This window comes from Podarcis liolepis (genome assembly GCF_965112155.1).
Source record: "Podarcis liolepis genome assembly, chromosome: 1".
In the NCBI taxonomy this organism is placed as follows: domain Eukaryota; kingdom Metazoa; phylum Chordata; class Lepidosauria; order Squamata; family Lacertidae; genus Podarcis; species Podarcis liolepis.
The window spans coordinates 24,581,043-24,596,093 of NC_139554.1; the positions used below are offsets into that span (position 1 = coordinate 24,581,043).

The 15,051-nt window shown below is 44.2% G+C and overlaps 1 protein-coding gene across 8 annotated transcripts in view; it reads left to right on the forward strand.

Annotated features, from left to right (window-relative positions):
* The window catches only part of PTPN21 (protein tyrosine phosphatase non-receptor type 21), a 55,655-nt gene extending 42,756 nt beyond the window's left edge, over window positions 1–12,899 (forward strand). For all 8 annotated transcript variants that reach the window (XM_083501202.1, XM_083501201.1, XM_083501203.1 and 5 more), the window contains 5 exons: window positions 528–749; window positions 3,050–3,178; window positions 5,150–5,384; window positions 7,339–7,499; window positions 8,335–12,899. In XM_083501202.1, coding sequence (XP_083357328.1) covers window positions 528–749; window positions 3,050–3,178; window positions 5,150–5,384; window positions 7,339–7,499; window positions 8,335–8,463 — 876 coding nt within the window. In that variant the 3' untranslated portion in view covers window positions 8,464–12,899. The remainder of the gene's footprint in view (window positions 1–527; window positions 750–3,049; window positions 3,179–5,149; window positions 5,385–7,338; window positions 7,500–8,334) is intronic.
* Window positions 12,900–15,051: the final 2,152 nt, after the last annotated feature.

The window sequence follows — 15,051 nt, forward strand, 5'->3', positions numbered from 1 at the left end:
AGTAGATCAATAGGTACCACTCTGGCGGGAAGGTAAACGGTGTTTCCGTGCTGCTCTGGTTCGCCAGAAGCGGCTTAGTCATGCTAGCCACATGATCCGGAAGCTGTACGCCGGCTCCCTCGGCCAATAAAGCGAGATGAGCGCCGCAACCCCAGAGTCGGCCACGACTGGACCTAATGGTCAGGGGTCCCTTTACCTTTACCTATAGTTTTAAATCTATTAATGTTTATCCGCTTTTTAATATTCTTTTTCTATGTTCTTTGCGGTTCTTGTTTTTATATGTAAGTTGCCTTGAGTCCTGTCAAGAAAAAAGGCGAGATATAAACAACAATAATAGTTTCATTACAACCAGCAGCTTTTTAATCAATTTTGTGTGTGTGTGTGTGTGTTTGTGTGGTTTTTAAAATTCTATAAGCCTACTTGAGAGCACACCATATAAAGGCAACTTAAAAGTTTTTTTGGGGGGGGATTAAAAAATAGAGGCAGACATCTGTTGAAAAGCAATAAAACGTGTTCTTTCTTTCTAGTGTAAAGGTCTGGAACAAGGGTTGGAACAAGGGATGGTGTTTACAGAATATGAGCGGATCCAGAAGAAAAGGCTTCTGGATGGGGACTGTTCAATTGCCCGCCTTCCAGAAAACGCAGAAAGGAACAGGTTTCAGGATGTGCTTCCTTATGACGACACCCGAGTAGAGCTGGTCCCTACTAAAGAAAACAATACGGGTTATATCAATGCATCCCACATTAAGGTGAGCTCAAGAAGTAATGGGATTGTTTTCCTGAATGATTTCTTTCACCTATCTGTGATCTTTCTTGTGAAATGTTTTTTAAAAAATAAAAGTCAAAGCATGCCACAGGCTTGTTTAACTGGATGGCGTTAGGGATGGTGCAGAGGAGCAGCAGCACTGGAGAATGGTACTTTTCTTAGTGGACAAAAGGAACTGATAAAACATCTGCTGTACATCCAACATGCCACTTGCCATCATTTATTTTCTGTGAGGCTAGGCAGAAAAAAAGAGCCTACATTCTTTGCATTTTCTGATCCTTTTGACTTGTCCTACCTCAGAGCGTATCTATCAAAAAGTAGGTTTTAACTTAGAGCCTTTTGCTTATTCTCAGTAGGGATTATCTTGGAAGTTGATCTTTTCAGAATCTCTGTCTTTGAACTAACTCAATGCAGGCCCATATTATGAATTCATCACGGGCCTGGGCCCTACCATAAAGCAGACTGAGGCAGCTGCCTCAGGAAGCTGATTTGAGGTATCCTGAAAGGGCAACAATTTCTACTTATCTGATTTACTATTTTTCTATTTTTCACTGGCAGAGAGGGGCAATTGTGGATTTTTTTTTTGTCTTGGGTGCCAGAAACAAAATCTAGGCCGGCCTTGCATACAATTCTCTTTGACCTGGGGGCACCTTTTGCTGTTTTGCCTCAGGCAGCAAAATGTCTCGAGCTGGCCCTTCTTATCAGACAACCTTCCTTCACTCTGAAGTGACCTGAGGCGTATTATGATACTGCCTGAGGGTTATGGCTCTGCCAAGCATATTTTGAGCTTTCTAGTTGCCGTGAAGGTGACAACAGTCAAGGAAGAGGCCCTTACCTGTGTTCTGTTCTCATCATTATGATATGCTGGGGTGGTATGAATTGTCTATTTTGGGGATTAAATGTGAAGAGAGGAAATAATATGGCAGGAACAAAAGGTATACAGGTTGATCTGTGCTTACTGACTTCTACCTCTCCATTTTTAAATCAGAGGGTGATATCTAATTTTTACCATGCTCTGACAAATCCAGTGAAATTAATAGCTTAAGTTACTTAGGTCTGTTGATTTTAGTGAGTCTGCTCTGAGTATGGCAAACACTGGGTATTTCCCAAAACCATAGAATTTTAAAGTTGGAAAGGTACTCAAGGGTCATCTAATCCAGCCGCCTGCAATGGAAGAATCTCAGCAAAAACATCCATGACAGATGGCTATCCAACCTCTGCTTAAAAACCTCCAAGGAAGGAGAGTCCACCACCTCCTGAGGGAGTCCATTCCACTGTCAGAAAGTTATTCCTGACGTTTAGTCAGAATCTCCTTTCTTGTAACTTGAAGATAATGATTTGAGTTCTGCCTCTGGAGCAGGAGAAAACAAGCTTGCTCCATCTTCCATTATTTTATTTTATTTTATTTTATTGAATTGAATTTATATACCATATTTTTCGCTCTATAGGACGCACTTTTCCCCCTTCAAAAATGAAGGGGAAATGTGTGTGCGTCCTATGGAGCGAAGACGCCATAGCCCTGTGACCCTCTCCCGGCTGGAGAGGTGACACGCGGCTTTAGAGGCTCCTGCCATAGCCGCGCGTCACCTCTCCAGCCGGGAGAGCGCGCGCGGGGCTAAAGCAGCCCCCCGCAACCCTCTCCCGGCTGGAGAGGTGACGCGCGGCTATGGCGGGAGCCTCTCCGCTGCGCCTTTCCGCTGCTCCCTGACCTGCTCTTTGGGGCTGGTGGTGGGCTTCCCCCCGCCAGCGCCAAAGAGCAGGTCAAAAGGAACCTGAAGCCTGGAGAGCGAGAGGGGTCAGTGCACACCGACCCCTCTCGCTCTCCAGGCTTCCAAGGTAGCCGCCTGAACGCACCTTAAACGGCACCTTGTTTTAGAGCAGGAAAACAAGAGGGGGAAAGTTCTCCCCCTCTCTGTGCAGCGCCTCCTGCCGCTTCACTGAAGGGGCGCTGGGCAGAGAGGGGGAGAATTTTTTTTTCTTGTTCTCCCCCCTCTAAAACAAAGTGCGTCCTATTGTCCGGTGCGTCCTATGGTGCGAAAAATACGGTACCTCCCTATACCCAGAGGTCTCAGGGCGATTCACAGAATATGGCTGTTCCGTGTGACAGCCCTTGAGATATGTGAAGATGGCTATCCTATCTCCTCTCAGTCTCCACGTTTCCAGGCTAAACATACCCAGCTCCTTCAACCGTTCCTCATAAGGCCTGGTTTCCAGACCTGTTGCTGCTGTTTTCTTTCAAGTCTTACAATCCCCTGCATCATTTTTTCTATTTCTTTTTCTTAGGTTTGCGTTGGGGGCATGGAATGGGATTATATTGCTACCCAAGGTCCTTTGCAGAATACATGCCAAGATTTCTGGCAGATGGTGTGGGAGCAAGGGGTTGCCATTATAGCCATGGTGACTGCAGAAGAGGTGGGTACTTGCGACACTTCTGGGGAGCTTGGAAACTGCTGTCTTCATGGCCCTGACTCTGAACGAACTTCCTCTGTGCAAGAGCATAATAAACATGAAGCGACTTGGTTATGTATGAATGTACTGTTGGAAACTGGTCCCCTCGGGAAAGGCTGGCTCCTCTTCCCAGGCGCTCGGGGCCTGTTCCCAATGATCTACCCTGGCTGGTTTCCAGACAGACCAGGGAGGTCTTGAATAAGTGACACCTCCCTCCGGAGAGGTGCACACTCCCTTCCCCCTTGCATGGCAGCAGGAGAAAGAAAACAGTCTGAAAAAGTAGTCTATTTCATTCTACTTTTATTCCTGGTCTGTACACTGTACAAAGCATGACTTCTCTCTCAGAAACCTCTGAGCAACTGACTAACTCCTCCTGTACAGGAACAACTGTACAGGAACAACTGTTTCCTGCTTGGCAGGGGGTTGGACTCGATGGCCCTTGTGGTCTCTTCCAACTCTATGATTCTATGAACAGGAAGGTTTCATGTTACACTGAGAACACAACTCTGAGAACATCTTGGAACTTCCTGTCCCATGCTCAGACCCATCATGTGATGTAAACATCGAACTGCTTGTTTGCAGCTGCTGAGTACTCATATTACAACATGTACCAACCAAAGGAACATGGGAGGCTAACTTATACCAAGGCGGACCAATGGTCCATCTTCCTCAGTATTGTCCACACTGACTGACCACAGTTCTCCAGAGTTTTCCCCCAGTTAAGAACATAAGAAGAGCCTGCTGGATTAGGCCAATGGCCCATCTAGTTGAGCATCCTGTTCTCACAGTGGCCTCCGAGATGCCTATGGGAAACCTGCAAGAGGGTTTTGAGCCTGAGAGCTCCCCTCCTGTGGTTTCCAGAAACTGGTATTCAGAAACATGGCAGAGCACAGCCATCATGGCCAATAGCCACTGATAGTCTTAGCTGTACCTGGGGAAGCCAGGGTTTGAAGCTGGGCCATTCTCCATGCAGAGCAGACCCTCTGCCTCTGAGGTATGGCCCTTTCCTTCCAGTCTAATTTTGACTGACCAGGTCTGACAGGGCAGTGTAGAAGGGCCCATGTAGTTTAGTGGCTAGCGGGGAAATCTAGCTTCAAATCTTCACTCCCTGGGTGACTTTGGGACATGCCCCTCTTTAACAGCCCTAGCATACCGTATTAGCCTGAATATAAGCCGCACCCACAAATAAGCTGCACCTTTAAAATTTAAGGAAAAAAAAAAAAAAGACAATACCGGAATATAAGCCGTTCCCTTAAAATTGGGTTACAGGCTGAAAATCGATGCGGTTGGTAGAATTGTAACTCCAAACCGATTTAAGCCTTTGATCTTGCAAACCCACAAGTGTTACCGTGCAATTGCTAAAATTGCAAATTGCTATTCAATTGCTACAATTCCGCAGGCACTCAAGCTCGCAAAGCGGCAATACAGTGGTACCTCAGGATGCGAATGGGATCCGTTCCGGAGCCCCGTTCGCATCCTGAATAGAACGTAAGACGCGCCTGCGCATGTGTGGGTCGCGTTTCGCCGCTTCCGCACATGCACGTGATGTCATTTTGACTCTCTGCGCAAGCGGCGCAACCCAAAAATACTTATCCTGAAGCGTATTTATCCTGAGGTATGACTGTAAAACATTTTTTTGTTCTGCTTTACCGTATGTCTGTTTCAGCAGCGATATTGCAAAAGCAATTTTTTTGTAAGGTCGCGAATACAAGCCACACTTTAACTTTTCACGGTCAGAATTTGGAAAGAAAGTGTGGCATATATTCGGGCCAATACGGTACCTCACAGGATCGTTGTGAGGCTGGAATGAAGGTGGGGGGGAAGAGGCGGGATCAAAATTTTGAAAATAATAAACCACAAGTCCTATTTGAAACAACAATGTTTGTGTGGAAGGGCACATGGGAGCTTTCTGTTGACGAAGCTTAATGTTTCCAGGAGGGATGCCGAGAGAAAAGCTTCCGGTACTGGCCGCGGCTTGGCTCAAGGCACAACACGGTGACGTACGGGAGATTCAAGATCACCACCCGATTCAGAACGGACTCTGGCTGTTACGCCACGACAGGCCTGAAGATCAAGCACCTCCTCACGGGGCAAGAGAGAACAGTTTGGCACCTTCAGTACACAGACTGGCCGGAGCACGGCTGCCCAGAGGACATAAAAGGGTTTCTTTGTAAGTGTTTCCGAGATATTTATTAAAGGTTTTAAACAATACATCACCCAACACATAAGACACCATCACCAACTTGAAGAAATAAAAAAGAAAAAACAGAAAAAAACAAACACAGAGCAAATAAAATACAGCATAATTACTTTTCATTAAACCAAACTTCCCTAAACCTTCCTTTCGGACTTCCTCACATCTCCCTTTCCTGCGTTCCCATTTATAAAATTATATTCAGCAGTACTTCACCTTCTTTCAAATCTTATTATGTAATTTTCAGAAATTATATCTCCAATTTTGAACTTTATTTTCAAATATTTAGATATTTAAGTTTAACCTGCTGTTAATCAAAATTTCAACCTTGTTCTTATGGTTAGCTTATTTTCATGCGTCTTTCCACTAATTTTACTAGTGCCAGATTATTTTCTATCCTGCATCATCTTAACATTCATACAATTTGCAATACTTTTGCAAGTAGTCCTTGAACTTTTTCCAGTCCTCTTCCACTGTCTCTTCTCCCAGGTCCCGGATTCTGCCAGTCATTTCTGCCAGTTCCATATAGTCTATCAGTTGCATCTGCCATTCTTCCAGCGTGGGCAAATCTTGAGTCTTCCAATGCTTTGCGATGAGTATTCTTGCTGCTGTTGTCGCATACATAAAAAAAGTCCGGTCCTTCTTAAGCACCATTTGGCCGACAATGCCCAAAAGGAAGGCCTCTGGTTTCTTAAGGAAGGTATATTTAAATACCTTTTTTAGCTCGTTATAGATCATTTCCCAGAAGGCCTTAATCTTAGGGCACGTCCACCAAAGGTGAAAGAATGTTCCTTCAGTTTCTTTACATTTCCAACACTTATTGTCAGGCAAATGGTATATTTTTGCAAGCTTGACTGGGGTCATGTACCACCTATATATCATTTTCATAATATTTTCTTTCAAGGCATTACATGCCGTAAATTTCACACCGGTGGTCACCGAGGCGTTTTCTTGTCTTTGGTTGTGGTAAATGAATCCTTTCTTGGGAACTAGGTGTCAAGAGATGCTATGGAAATGTCTTTTGTGGCTAGAAGTACCTCATCTGCCAAGTAAAGAATTTGCGCTGTTTTTGCTTTGCCTACTTTTGCTCAAGTTTTGGTGTGATCTGGGCCTGGTCTTGAAAAGTACATAATAAGGCAAGCGTCCTGAAAGGGCCAAATGCTGGCCAGGGCACAACCTGGGAATGCTCCTGTGTTCTGCCATGAGTTCTTTTGAAGAAGGGAGGGATAGCAATAATTTTTGGGGGGTGGCAGCAGAGCAGATGCCACTCCATGGGGAGAACAAACCAGAGTCATGACCTCACAAACAAACCAGAGCCAGTATGGTGTAGTGGTTAAGAGCAGTGGACTCATCATCTGGTGAACCGGGTTCGATTCCCCACTCCTCCACATGCAGCTGCTGGGTGACCTTGGGCCAGTCACACTTCTCTGAAGTCTCTCAGCCCCACTCACCTCACAGAGTGTTTGTTGTGGGGGAGGAAGGAGGAGGAGATTGTTAGCCGCTTTGAGACTCCTTAGGGTAGTGATAAAGCGGGATATGAAATCCAAACTCCTCTTCTTCTTCTCACCATGGAGAAAGCCCTACTGTGAGCTTCCTGACTACAAATCCTCACGGAGACTGGAAGTAAGGTCTCCCTACCCTCTCCCAATCTTAAGGATTAATTGAGTTGCTTGGTATTGGAGTTGAGGTGCTCCCGCAGATACTTGGGCCTTGAGCCATTTGGGGCTTTATAATCCATTAGCAGCATGTGGATTTGGGTCTGGTAGCTTATAAGCAAATTTAAGGAGTGGCGTTGCGTTCTCAGTGGACGCTCTCAATTGTGCTCTCTGCCGCCCTGACTTACTTGGCTGTCGCTTCCTGTACTTGGTTGCGTTGTTGCCTAGTTTAAATAATTTCTCTCTTCTTTCCTCTTTTCTGTTGGATCTGACAGCATACTTGGAAGAGATACAGTCAGTCCGGCGCCATACAAACAGCACTGCGGACCCCACAGCCCCCAACCCTCCCCTGCTGGTGCATTGCAGTGCTGGCGTTGGGAGAACTGGCGTGGTCATCTTATCGGAGATCATGATTGCCTGCTTGGAGCACAATGAGGTTATTTCTTGGCCTTTTAAAACTCTGGCGCGTGTGTTGGGGAGTTTGATCAGGGGGTCCACGGAGCATGGGGGTAGCCAATTCCCCTCCCATGCGGTGATATCAAGGAACAGCACTAGGGGTGCTGGTTTCCTGATCATCATTGCTGTCCTGCCGCGAAGTAACAAAGCCTACCAATTGCTTCACCAAATTTTGCATTCTTGGAGATGGGAGCTTTAACAGAGCGTGATCTGGCAGGGATCAAAGACAAGGAGCATTAATGAAACTCATCCCAGTTCTAGCAATCTGGGAATGACTAACTTTATGCCAAAGGTTTCAAAGCATACTTTTCACCACCTTCTATTATTTACAGTCTATGTACACGATATGCATAGTGCTGCACAATGAAACTCATTGAAACTAATTTCTTCTGAGAATATTATTTAATTAAATTTGTATACCGCCCTTCATCTGTAGATCTCAGGGCAGTTCATAGCATTGAAGGATGGTTTCTTGTCCTCTCCTACACTCACCTGTGACACCTCCCCCCCCCAAAAAAAAATCCTGGGTTGAGGGGGATGCTAGTAGGAAGAAGAGATGAGAAGCATCTCTTTAACATGTCTTAGGGTACCACTCTTTGGGCAATTCCCTGTCATACCATTCCCCTCTGGCCCTCCAGAAAGGCATTTTGGAGCGTACAGCAAGGGCAAGAAGGGGACATGAATCTTTCCTTCCATTCCCTTCCTTAGGTTAACTGATCCCCATGCTAAAGTCTGTAAATGTGCCTGTCTGTCTGGGGCAGAAACCTATAGACTTGCAGGCATGATGATTCTCCATTCTGATCTTTCTTTTGCAGCCACTGGACATCCCAAGAATGCTGGATATGTTAAGACAGCAAAGGATGATGATGGTGCAGACCTTGTGCCAATACACGTTTGTCTACGGAGTCCTCATCCAATTCCTTAAGAGTTCGAGACTTATATAAACCTTCCTTACTCCGCTTCCTAAGTCTCGCTGTTTGCAAGAGTTTACAAAAGCAGTTTTGCCTTCCGCCGGGGCAACCTTTCCGGCTTGGTTTGAAGATGCTGAGTGCAAGTCCAGTGACTTCGCTGGATTCTGCAGAGCAAGACTTTGGGGTGGATAGATTTTCTTCTTCGTGTGCAGTTGGAACAAGAAAGGAATGAGTGTGTGTGTGTGTGTGTGTTTAAATAATGTACTGATATGCAGTGCTTTACGTATAATTCTGACACTGTGTGACTGTAGGCAAAATAAGTGTGGATCCTACCAAGACATCACCATTTTGAAAACCAAGGATGGATAATTTTTAATTCTTTTTTTTAAAGCCCACTTTTAGAATGAAGAGAGGAAAAACACTGAAACTATATTCATATATATGTTTAGATACATCATGTGGGAAATACATGTGCCCTGCAAACTGAGAGCAGTAAGCTATGTATACTCAGAATAGACCCATTGAAATCATTCTATTATTTCTGTGAGTTTTCTCTGGGTATGACTGTGTTGGCTACCACCCTGGAGTTACAAACGGCATCACTGTGCTTTGAATTTTGTATTTAAATCAGTGCTAATATATATTTATATATATACTTTAAGACGCTCATGAAATGTACAGATTTCATATTGGAACCAGCATTTGCAAGAAGATGGCACTTAAAAGCAGTTTCTTTTTTGTACTTAACTTTTTCTTTTGTATTATTCTAAAAACTCCCAATAGCGCAATATTTCAGAGTATATAATATGTAAGGGGAAAAGAAGGGGTTTGAGTCCGCTGGTTTATAATGTGCAGAGGGAAGTGGGAAGAAATGGGAAGTGACAATGGCACGTACAGTTTGAAGTGTCATAAAATGAGCAAGAACAGCGTCTGTTTTGAAAGAATGCTAGGTTTAAAAAATGAAGAAGTAAGGAGGAATGGTTACAGCTGGCACTTTTTTTTTTTGTTTTAAAGCTAAGAAAAGGAGAACGCTTTTTGCTTACAGTTCTAGGCCAAAAGGGGGGAAAAGGCATTGCCTTTTTGTGCTATGTAGCTCCCAGAAGCTCCAAAATTAATGAAGTATATCCTCAGTATTATTCTTTTAAAAATATATGTATTGAAAACTGGTTGCTACTACTGGTTGAAATCAAGGTGGATGCCGGTGAAATGGAAGCACTCTCTTGGCTCTTATTTATCTAGGGAAACATACTAGTATGTTTTAAGTGGTTAACATGCCCATTACTAAGTCGTTTTTACTTTTTGTTTTAGAAAAAGTTTTTAAAGATGGAATCCGTGGATGAGAGGAACATGTATGTGAGAGTGGGTTACTGGTTTACATGCTTCAGTAGAGAGGCTGCAGTATTAACCCTTCTGGTTTTATGTCCCCCTGTCAAGGAAATCAAAAAGTATCTTAGGTTCATAGTCTGTGCTATGGCAGCCTGTTTCCTTTCCTGGGTCACATCCCTTCAGTGAGGTTGAAACGAGATAGGAAGGAAGGAGTATGCATTTTGATGGGTCTGCAATCACTTGCAGAACCAGAAACGGCAAATGTTCTAACTGGATGGCTATGGAAGGCATACAAAAGTAACAGGTTTCCCATAATTGCTTAAAATGGAGAGGTGCACATTCTCTCTACAGGCATTTACACCGTAAACTTATTTTATTTAGTAAATAAGCTGTTTCAAAGCACCTCTGGCTGTGCTTTTGGGATTGTGGTGAGCTCTTTAGTCAGGAATTAAATTGATCCATGTGTGAGATACATGCCTCTAGGTATTATTTTTCTTCTTTTGAATTTTGACCGCGCCTGTCCTTGCTGTGTACAGCCCCCAGTAAGATGAGGTTAAACTATTGTCCAAAGAGGTTTATGGCATACCTTGAAGAATCTCATTAGGTCTCGCGTCATGTTTTAGCGCTGGCCCTAGAGCATTGGGCCGAAAACCTTGGCTGCTTTCGATATCACTGTTAATTTACATTGTGTAGACTCAGTTATGTTGGTCATTTCTCTGTCTGGTCAGTATGGATGAGCTAATTTTGCTGCCAGCCTTTAGCTGTTGACCACCAACAGCAGTTTCTGCAAGTTTTGAGTTTGTGGCGTTTGGGCTGAATTCCTTGACTCAGCATTTTATTCATAGATTCCGGAAATGTAGCATTTTTTTTCAAGAAAACGTTCCCTCAAGCCGGGTCCCATATGTCAACATTGAAAGGTGGGATGAGTTTAGGCAGGGAAAACAGCACAGATGGATTTGGAACTGTTCTGAATGCACAATATAGCAGTCAGAAGGGCTGTCTTCTTACGGGAAGTCAAGAGACCATAGAGCAGGGCTGGATAACCGAGGGCCCTCCAGATGTTGAACTACAACTCCCAAAGTCTCTGCCCATTAGCCAGACAGCTTGTGCTGTTGGGAACTGTAGTCCAGCACCATCTGGAGAGCCAATGGTCAATCTCACTATAAATATTTTAATATTTTGCTTTAAATTTTCTGATTGAGTTTCCTCTCTTGGTTGTATCGGATGTTCCCTGGAGATGTAGTTTGGCACAATAGTTTCTGTATAATGGGACTGAGACTCTGTTCATCTGGTTGCCTTACTTGCAACAGCACAAGGAGGAAGGGAGGGCCCTGCTTTGGCTTCCTCGTAACTAAGCATGCCCTCTGATATGTGCAGTTCAGAAACACCTTATGGTGCAATATTGCACTGTCTGTGCTAAGCACAACACAGAGAATCACAGAACTCTTACCAATGGAGGCTCAAGTCTCTCCCTGCAGCAAGCCCGTTGCCCTGCAAACCATTGCTTAGATTGCGTGGCAAGTTGCTTTTGAAAACTGAAGAAACTTCAGAAGTGGTTTGGGATGGAAAAAATAGGAGGTGCAAGATAGGGGTGGGGAGTTTGAAAATGTACAAGACTTTGGGATGGGAAAGGGAGTTCTCCAAGTGGGTCTTTTACTGCAGTTTCCTTGGTTTTCCTCTGTCTCTGTACAGTCAAACGTTTTGGGATGGGCAGAAATGCAAGCTGTAATGGCGAATGTTTTAGAACTCTGGCAAGAGCAAAGAGCATTCTTGCTGTGAATGGAGAAGGGGGGGGGGGTGTTTCTTCCCCACTTATCCTGAGCTGGCCTTTTCGATTATTCTGATTTCCTTGAAGCTGCATTTCGTATCTCAAACATGCTAAATCAGTGAACCTGAATCAAAGTGGTTTGTTTGTTTGTTTGCTTGTTTTGGTATGTGTAGCCAAAACGTACGTTGACATGATGCTGTCTTGTGAAGTGAAGAATGTGCCACAATTTCCCACCCCCAAAAAGACCTGTGGTGCTAAATGAGGTAGTGTTTGACCCAGTTACTACAGATTAAGCAAGACATAGAAAACTGGTGTGTGTGAGAGAGATAGAGATCTGCAGCTGCTTTAGTCACCCTAAACTCCCTCCTGAAACGGCTTGATGATTCTGGAAGGAAAATGACCAGTCAGGTGATCTAACCCATTTTCTTACTAAAGGTAAGATAACTTTTGTCAAAACAGGTATGTGAGGTTCCTTTTCTTGAACAGCTCTTAGACCCAAAACTTAACTTTGCTGCTGGCTTAATCTAGGTAGGATGTGAGTCTGTTTTCATTTGCTCCTACTGTAGTGTGGAATTGCCCCCCCCCCAAAAAAAAATCCAATTCTCAGCTGCTCCTGCCATGTTTCTCTGTAGGGGCTACATGGGTAAGGCAAATGATGTTGTTTGTTCTCACACCAGTATTGTGCTTGCGGTGGGAACCATGTCTTGTGCATGATCCTTCCATGTTGCTGGACCCTCAACTCGCATCATTTACAGCTAACATGGCTGTTGGTCAAGGATGATGGGAGTTTCAGTCTACCACCATCATTAAAGGCACGATTCCACCATAGTGGAAGACTGGACCACAAAGAAGCAGTTCCCATGCCATTCTGGAAATGTGTGAATCTGTCTAGGGCTAGAAGCTTGTCGGGGAGCAGGGTTGACCTTGCAAGGTTTCCTGAGATTGGGAGACTTCAACATCTCATTGGCCTTAATTGGGTGCTCAGATTTAATTGTATGTGAGTGAAAGATGCTGGATTTTGGGCTTTGTTTCCACGTCGGTTTTTTGTGCCAGTATACAGGGATTTATAAATTTCTTTAACAGTAGCACATGTCTCCTACTCAAGTATTATTTTTCTAGCATCAAGCTAAAGGTTTTTTTTTGTTGTTTTTTTTTAAAGTTTGCTCTGCTTTGTGTCTCTCTCAATCAGTACTGTAAAAAATGTAAAATTTCTTCAGCTTTAAACCTTGTACAATTGAAATGGGGTTTGTAAAACAATGTACAAATTGTATTTGATAGACAGAAAGGCTTGTTTTTCTTTGATATGTAATATATGTGAAATGAATTATATCATAGTCTATTTTTGCCATGGAAATAAATATTTGAAGCGCTTACATACCGGTTTTGCTTTATTGCTGCATGAAATGTTTTAAGAGGAAGCATCTTTTAAGTGCGGTCCAAATGGTTTCGTAACCCGAAAGCTGATGCCAGAAATGGATTGGTGTTTATTGCACTTGCTTACTGCTGTATTATATTTTAGCCAGACAATCCAGTGAAGGGAACAAAGGATCCCAAAGCAAAGTTGGCAAAGGCCGAAGGAAACTAGCTAGTGGGAGGTTGGCTTTGGAGCTTTGGATCGCTGTCCCGCTCTATCAAGAGTAGGGAAGCTCAGGCTCATGGTCCAAATGTGGCCCTCTAAGCCTCTCTAGCAGGCCCTCGAGACACTCCTTAGACATACCACTGAGTTCTTTTTCCTGTCTGGAATGTGTTGTTGAATTCTTAAAATGCACCCCTGGATGGTGCATAGAGGGGTGTTTAATAATAGTAATAATAATAATTTATATTCACACCCCGCCCATCTGGCTGGGTTTCCCTGGCCACTCTGGGCATCTCCCGATGTTTGATAACATTAAAAACGTCCCTAAACAGGGCTGCCTTCAGATGCCTTCTGAAAGATAGTTGTTTATTTCCTTGACATCTGATGGGAGGGCGTTCCACAGGGCGGGCACCACCACCGAGAAGACCCTCTGCCTGGTTCTCTGTAACCTCACTTCTCGCAGAGGTGGACCTCAGTGTCCAGGCTGAACGATGGGGGTAGAGACGCTCCTTCAGGTATACTGGGTCGAGGCCGTTTAGGGCAGGCATAGGCAAACTTGGCCCTTCAGATGTTTTTTGGGACTACAATTCCCATCATCCCTGACCACTGGTCCTGTTAGCTAGGGATGATGGGAGTTGTAGTCCCAAAACATCTAGAGGGCTGAGTTTGCCTATGCCTGGTTTAGGGTTTTAAAGGTCAGCACCAAACACTTTGAATTGTGCTTGGAAACCTACTGGGAGCCAATGTAAGTATTTCAGGATCAGTGTTACATGGTCTCTACTAGTTTACAATACAAAGTTAAAATGCACATTCCATGCCTCCAGCCATTTTGGCCTCTGCCCCACCTGCTGCTGACATGTGGTTTCAGTGGGTGGCTACTGTTGCCAAACCCTTACTTTCATTTCTTAGAATTGTAGAGTTGGAAGGGACCCCAGAGGTCATCTTGTCCAACCCCCTGCAATGCATTTGTTCCTCACTTGAGCAGAACTTCCACCATATTGTTTCTGATGTCTCTTAATAACAAAGAAAATAAAAGTTATTTTCACTGACTGCTGCATGCCTGGTTTGGAGGAGATAGATATTTGCTAGTACAGTGGTACCTCAGGTTACAGACGCTTCAGGTTACAGACGCTTCAGGTTACAGACTCCGCTAACCCTGAAATAGTACCTCGGGTTAAGAACTTTGCTTCAGGATGAGAACAGAAATTGTGCTCCGGCGGCACAGCAGCAGCAGGAGGCCCCATTAGCTAAAGTGGTGATTCAGGTTAAGAACAGTTTCAGGTTAAGAACGGACCTCCAGAACGAATTAAGTTCTTAACCCGAGGTACCACTGTAACTGAAAACAACACCCTTGTTTGACCCTGAACTCCGATCTCATGCTTCAAATACAGTTTGGCCCTTTGTAGCACTACAGTGGTGCCTCGCAAGACGAAAAGAATCCGTTCTGTGATTCTCTTTGCCTAGCGGTTTTTTCGTCTTGCGAAGCAAGCCCATTGATGGATTAGCGGATTAGTGCTATTAACGGCTTTTAGCGGCTTATCGGATCAGTTGATAAGCGGCTTAGCAGCTTAGAAAAAGGGGGGGAGAAAAAAAAACTCGCAGGAACTCGCAAGACATTTTCGTCTTGCGAAGCAAGCCCATAGGAGATTCGTTTGGCGAAGCACCTCCAAAACGGAAAACTCTTTCGTCTAGCGAGTTTTCCGTCTTGCGAGGCATTCGTCTTGCGGGGCACCACTGTACTGGAAAAAAGAACCCGAACCCACTCCACTAATTCAATTTCTGACTAATTCCATTTCCAGAATTATTTGCCTGTGAGTGGCAGACAAACACCCAAATATAAACCAAACATCTGTCACCCTAGACATAGCAACTTGGTATTATTTACAGTGCTGCATATTTCCAGGTCTTAAGGTATCTTGTGCTTAATGAACAAAGCATCTGGGAAGAATTT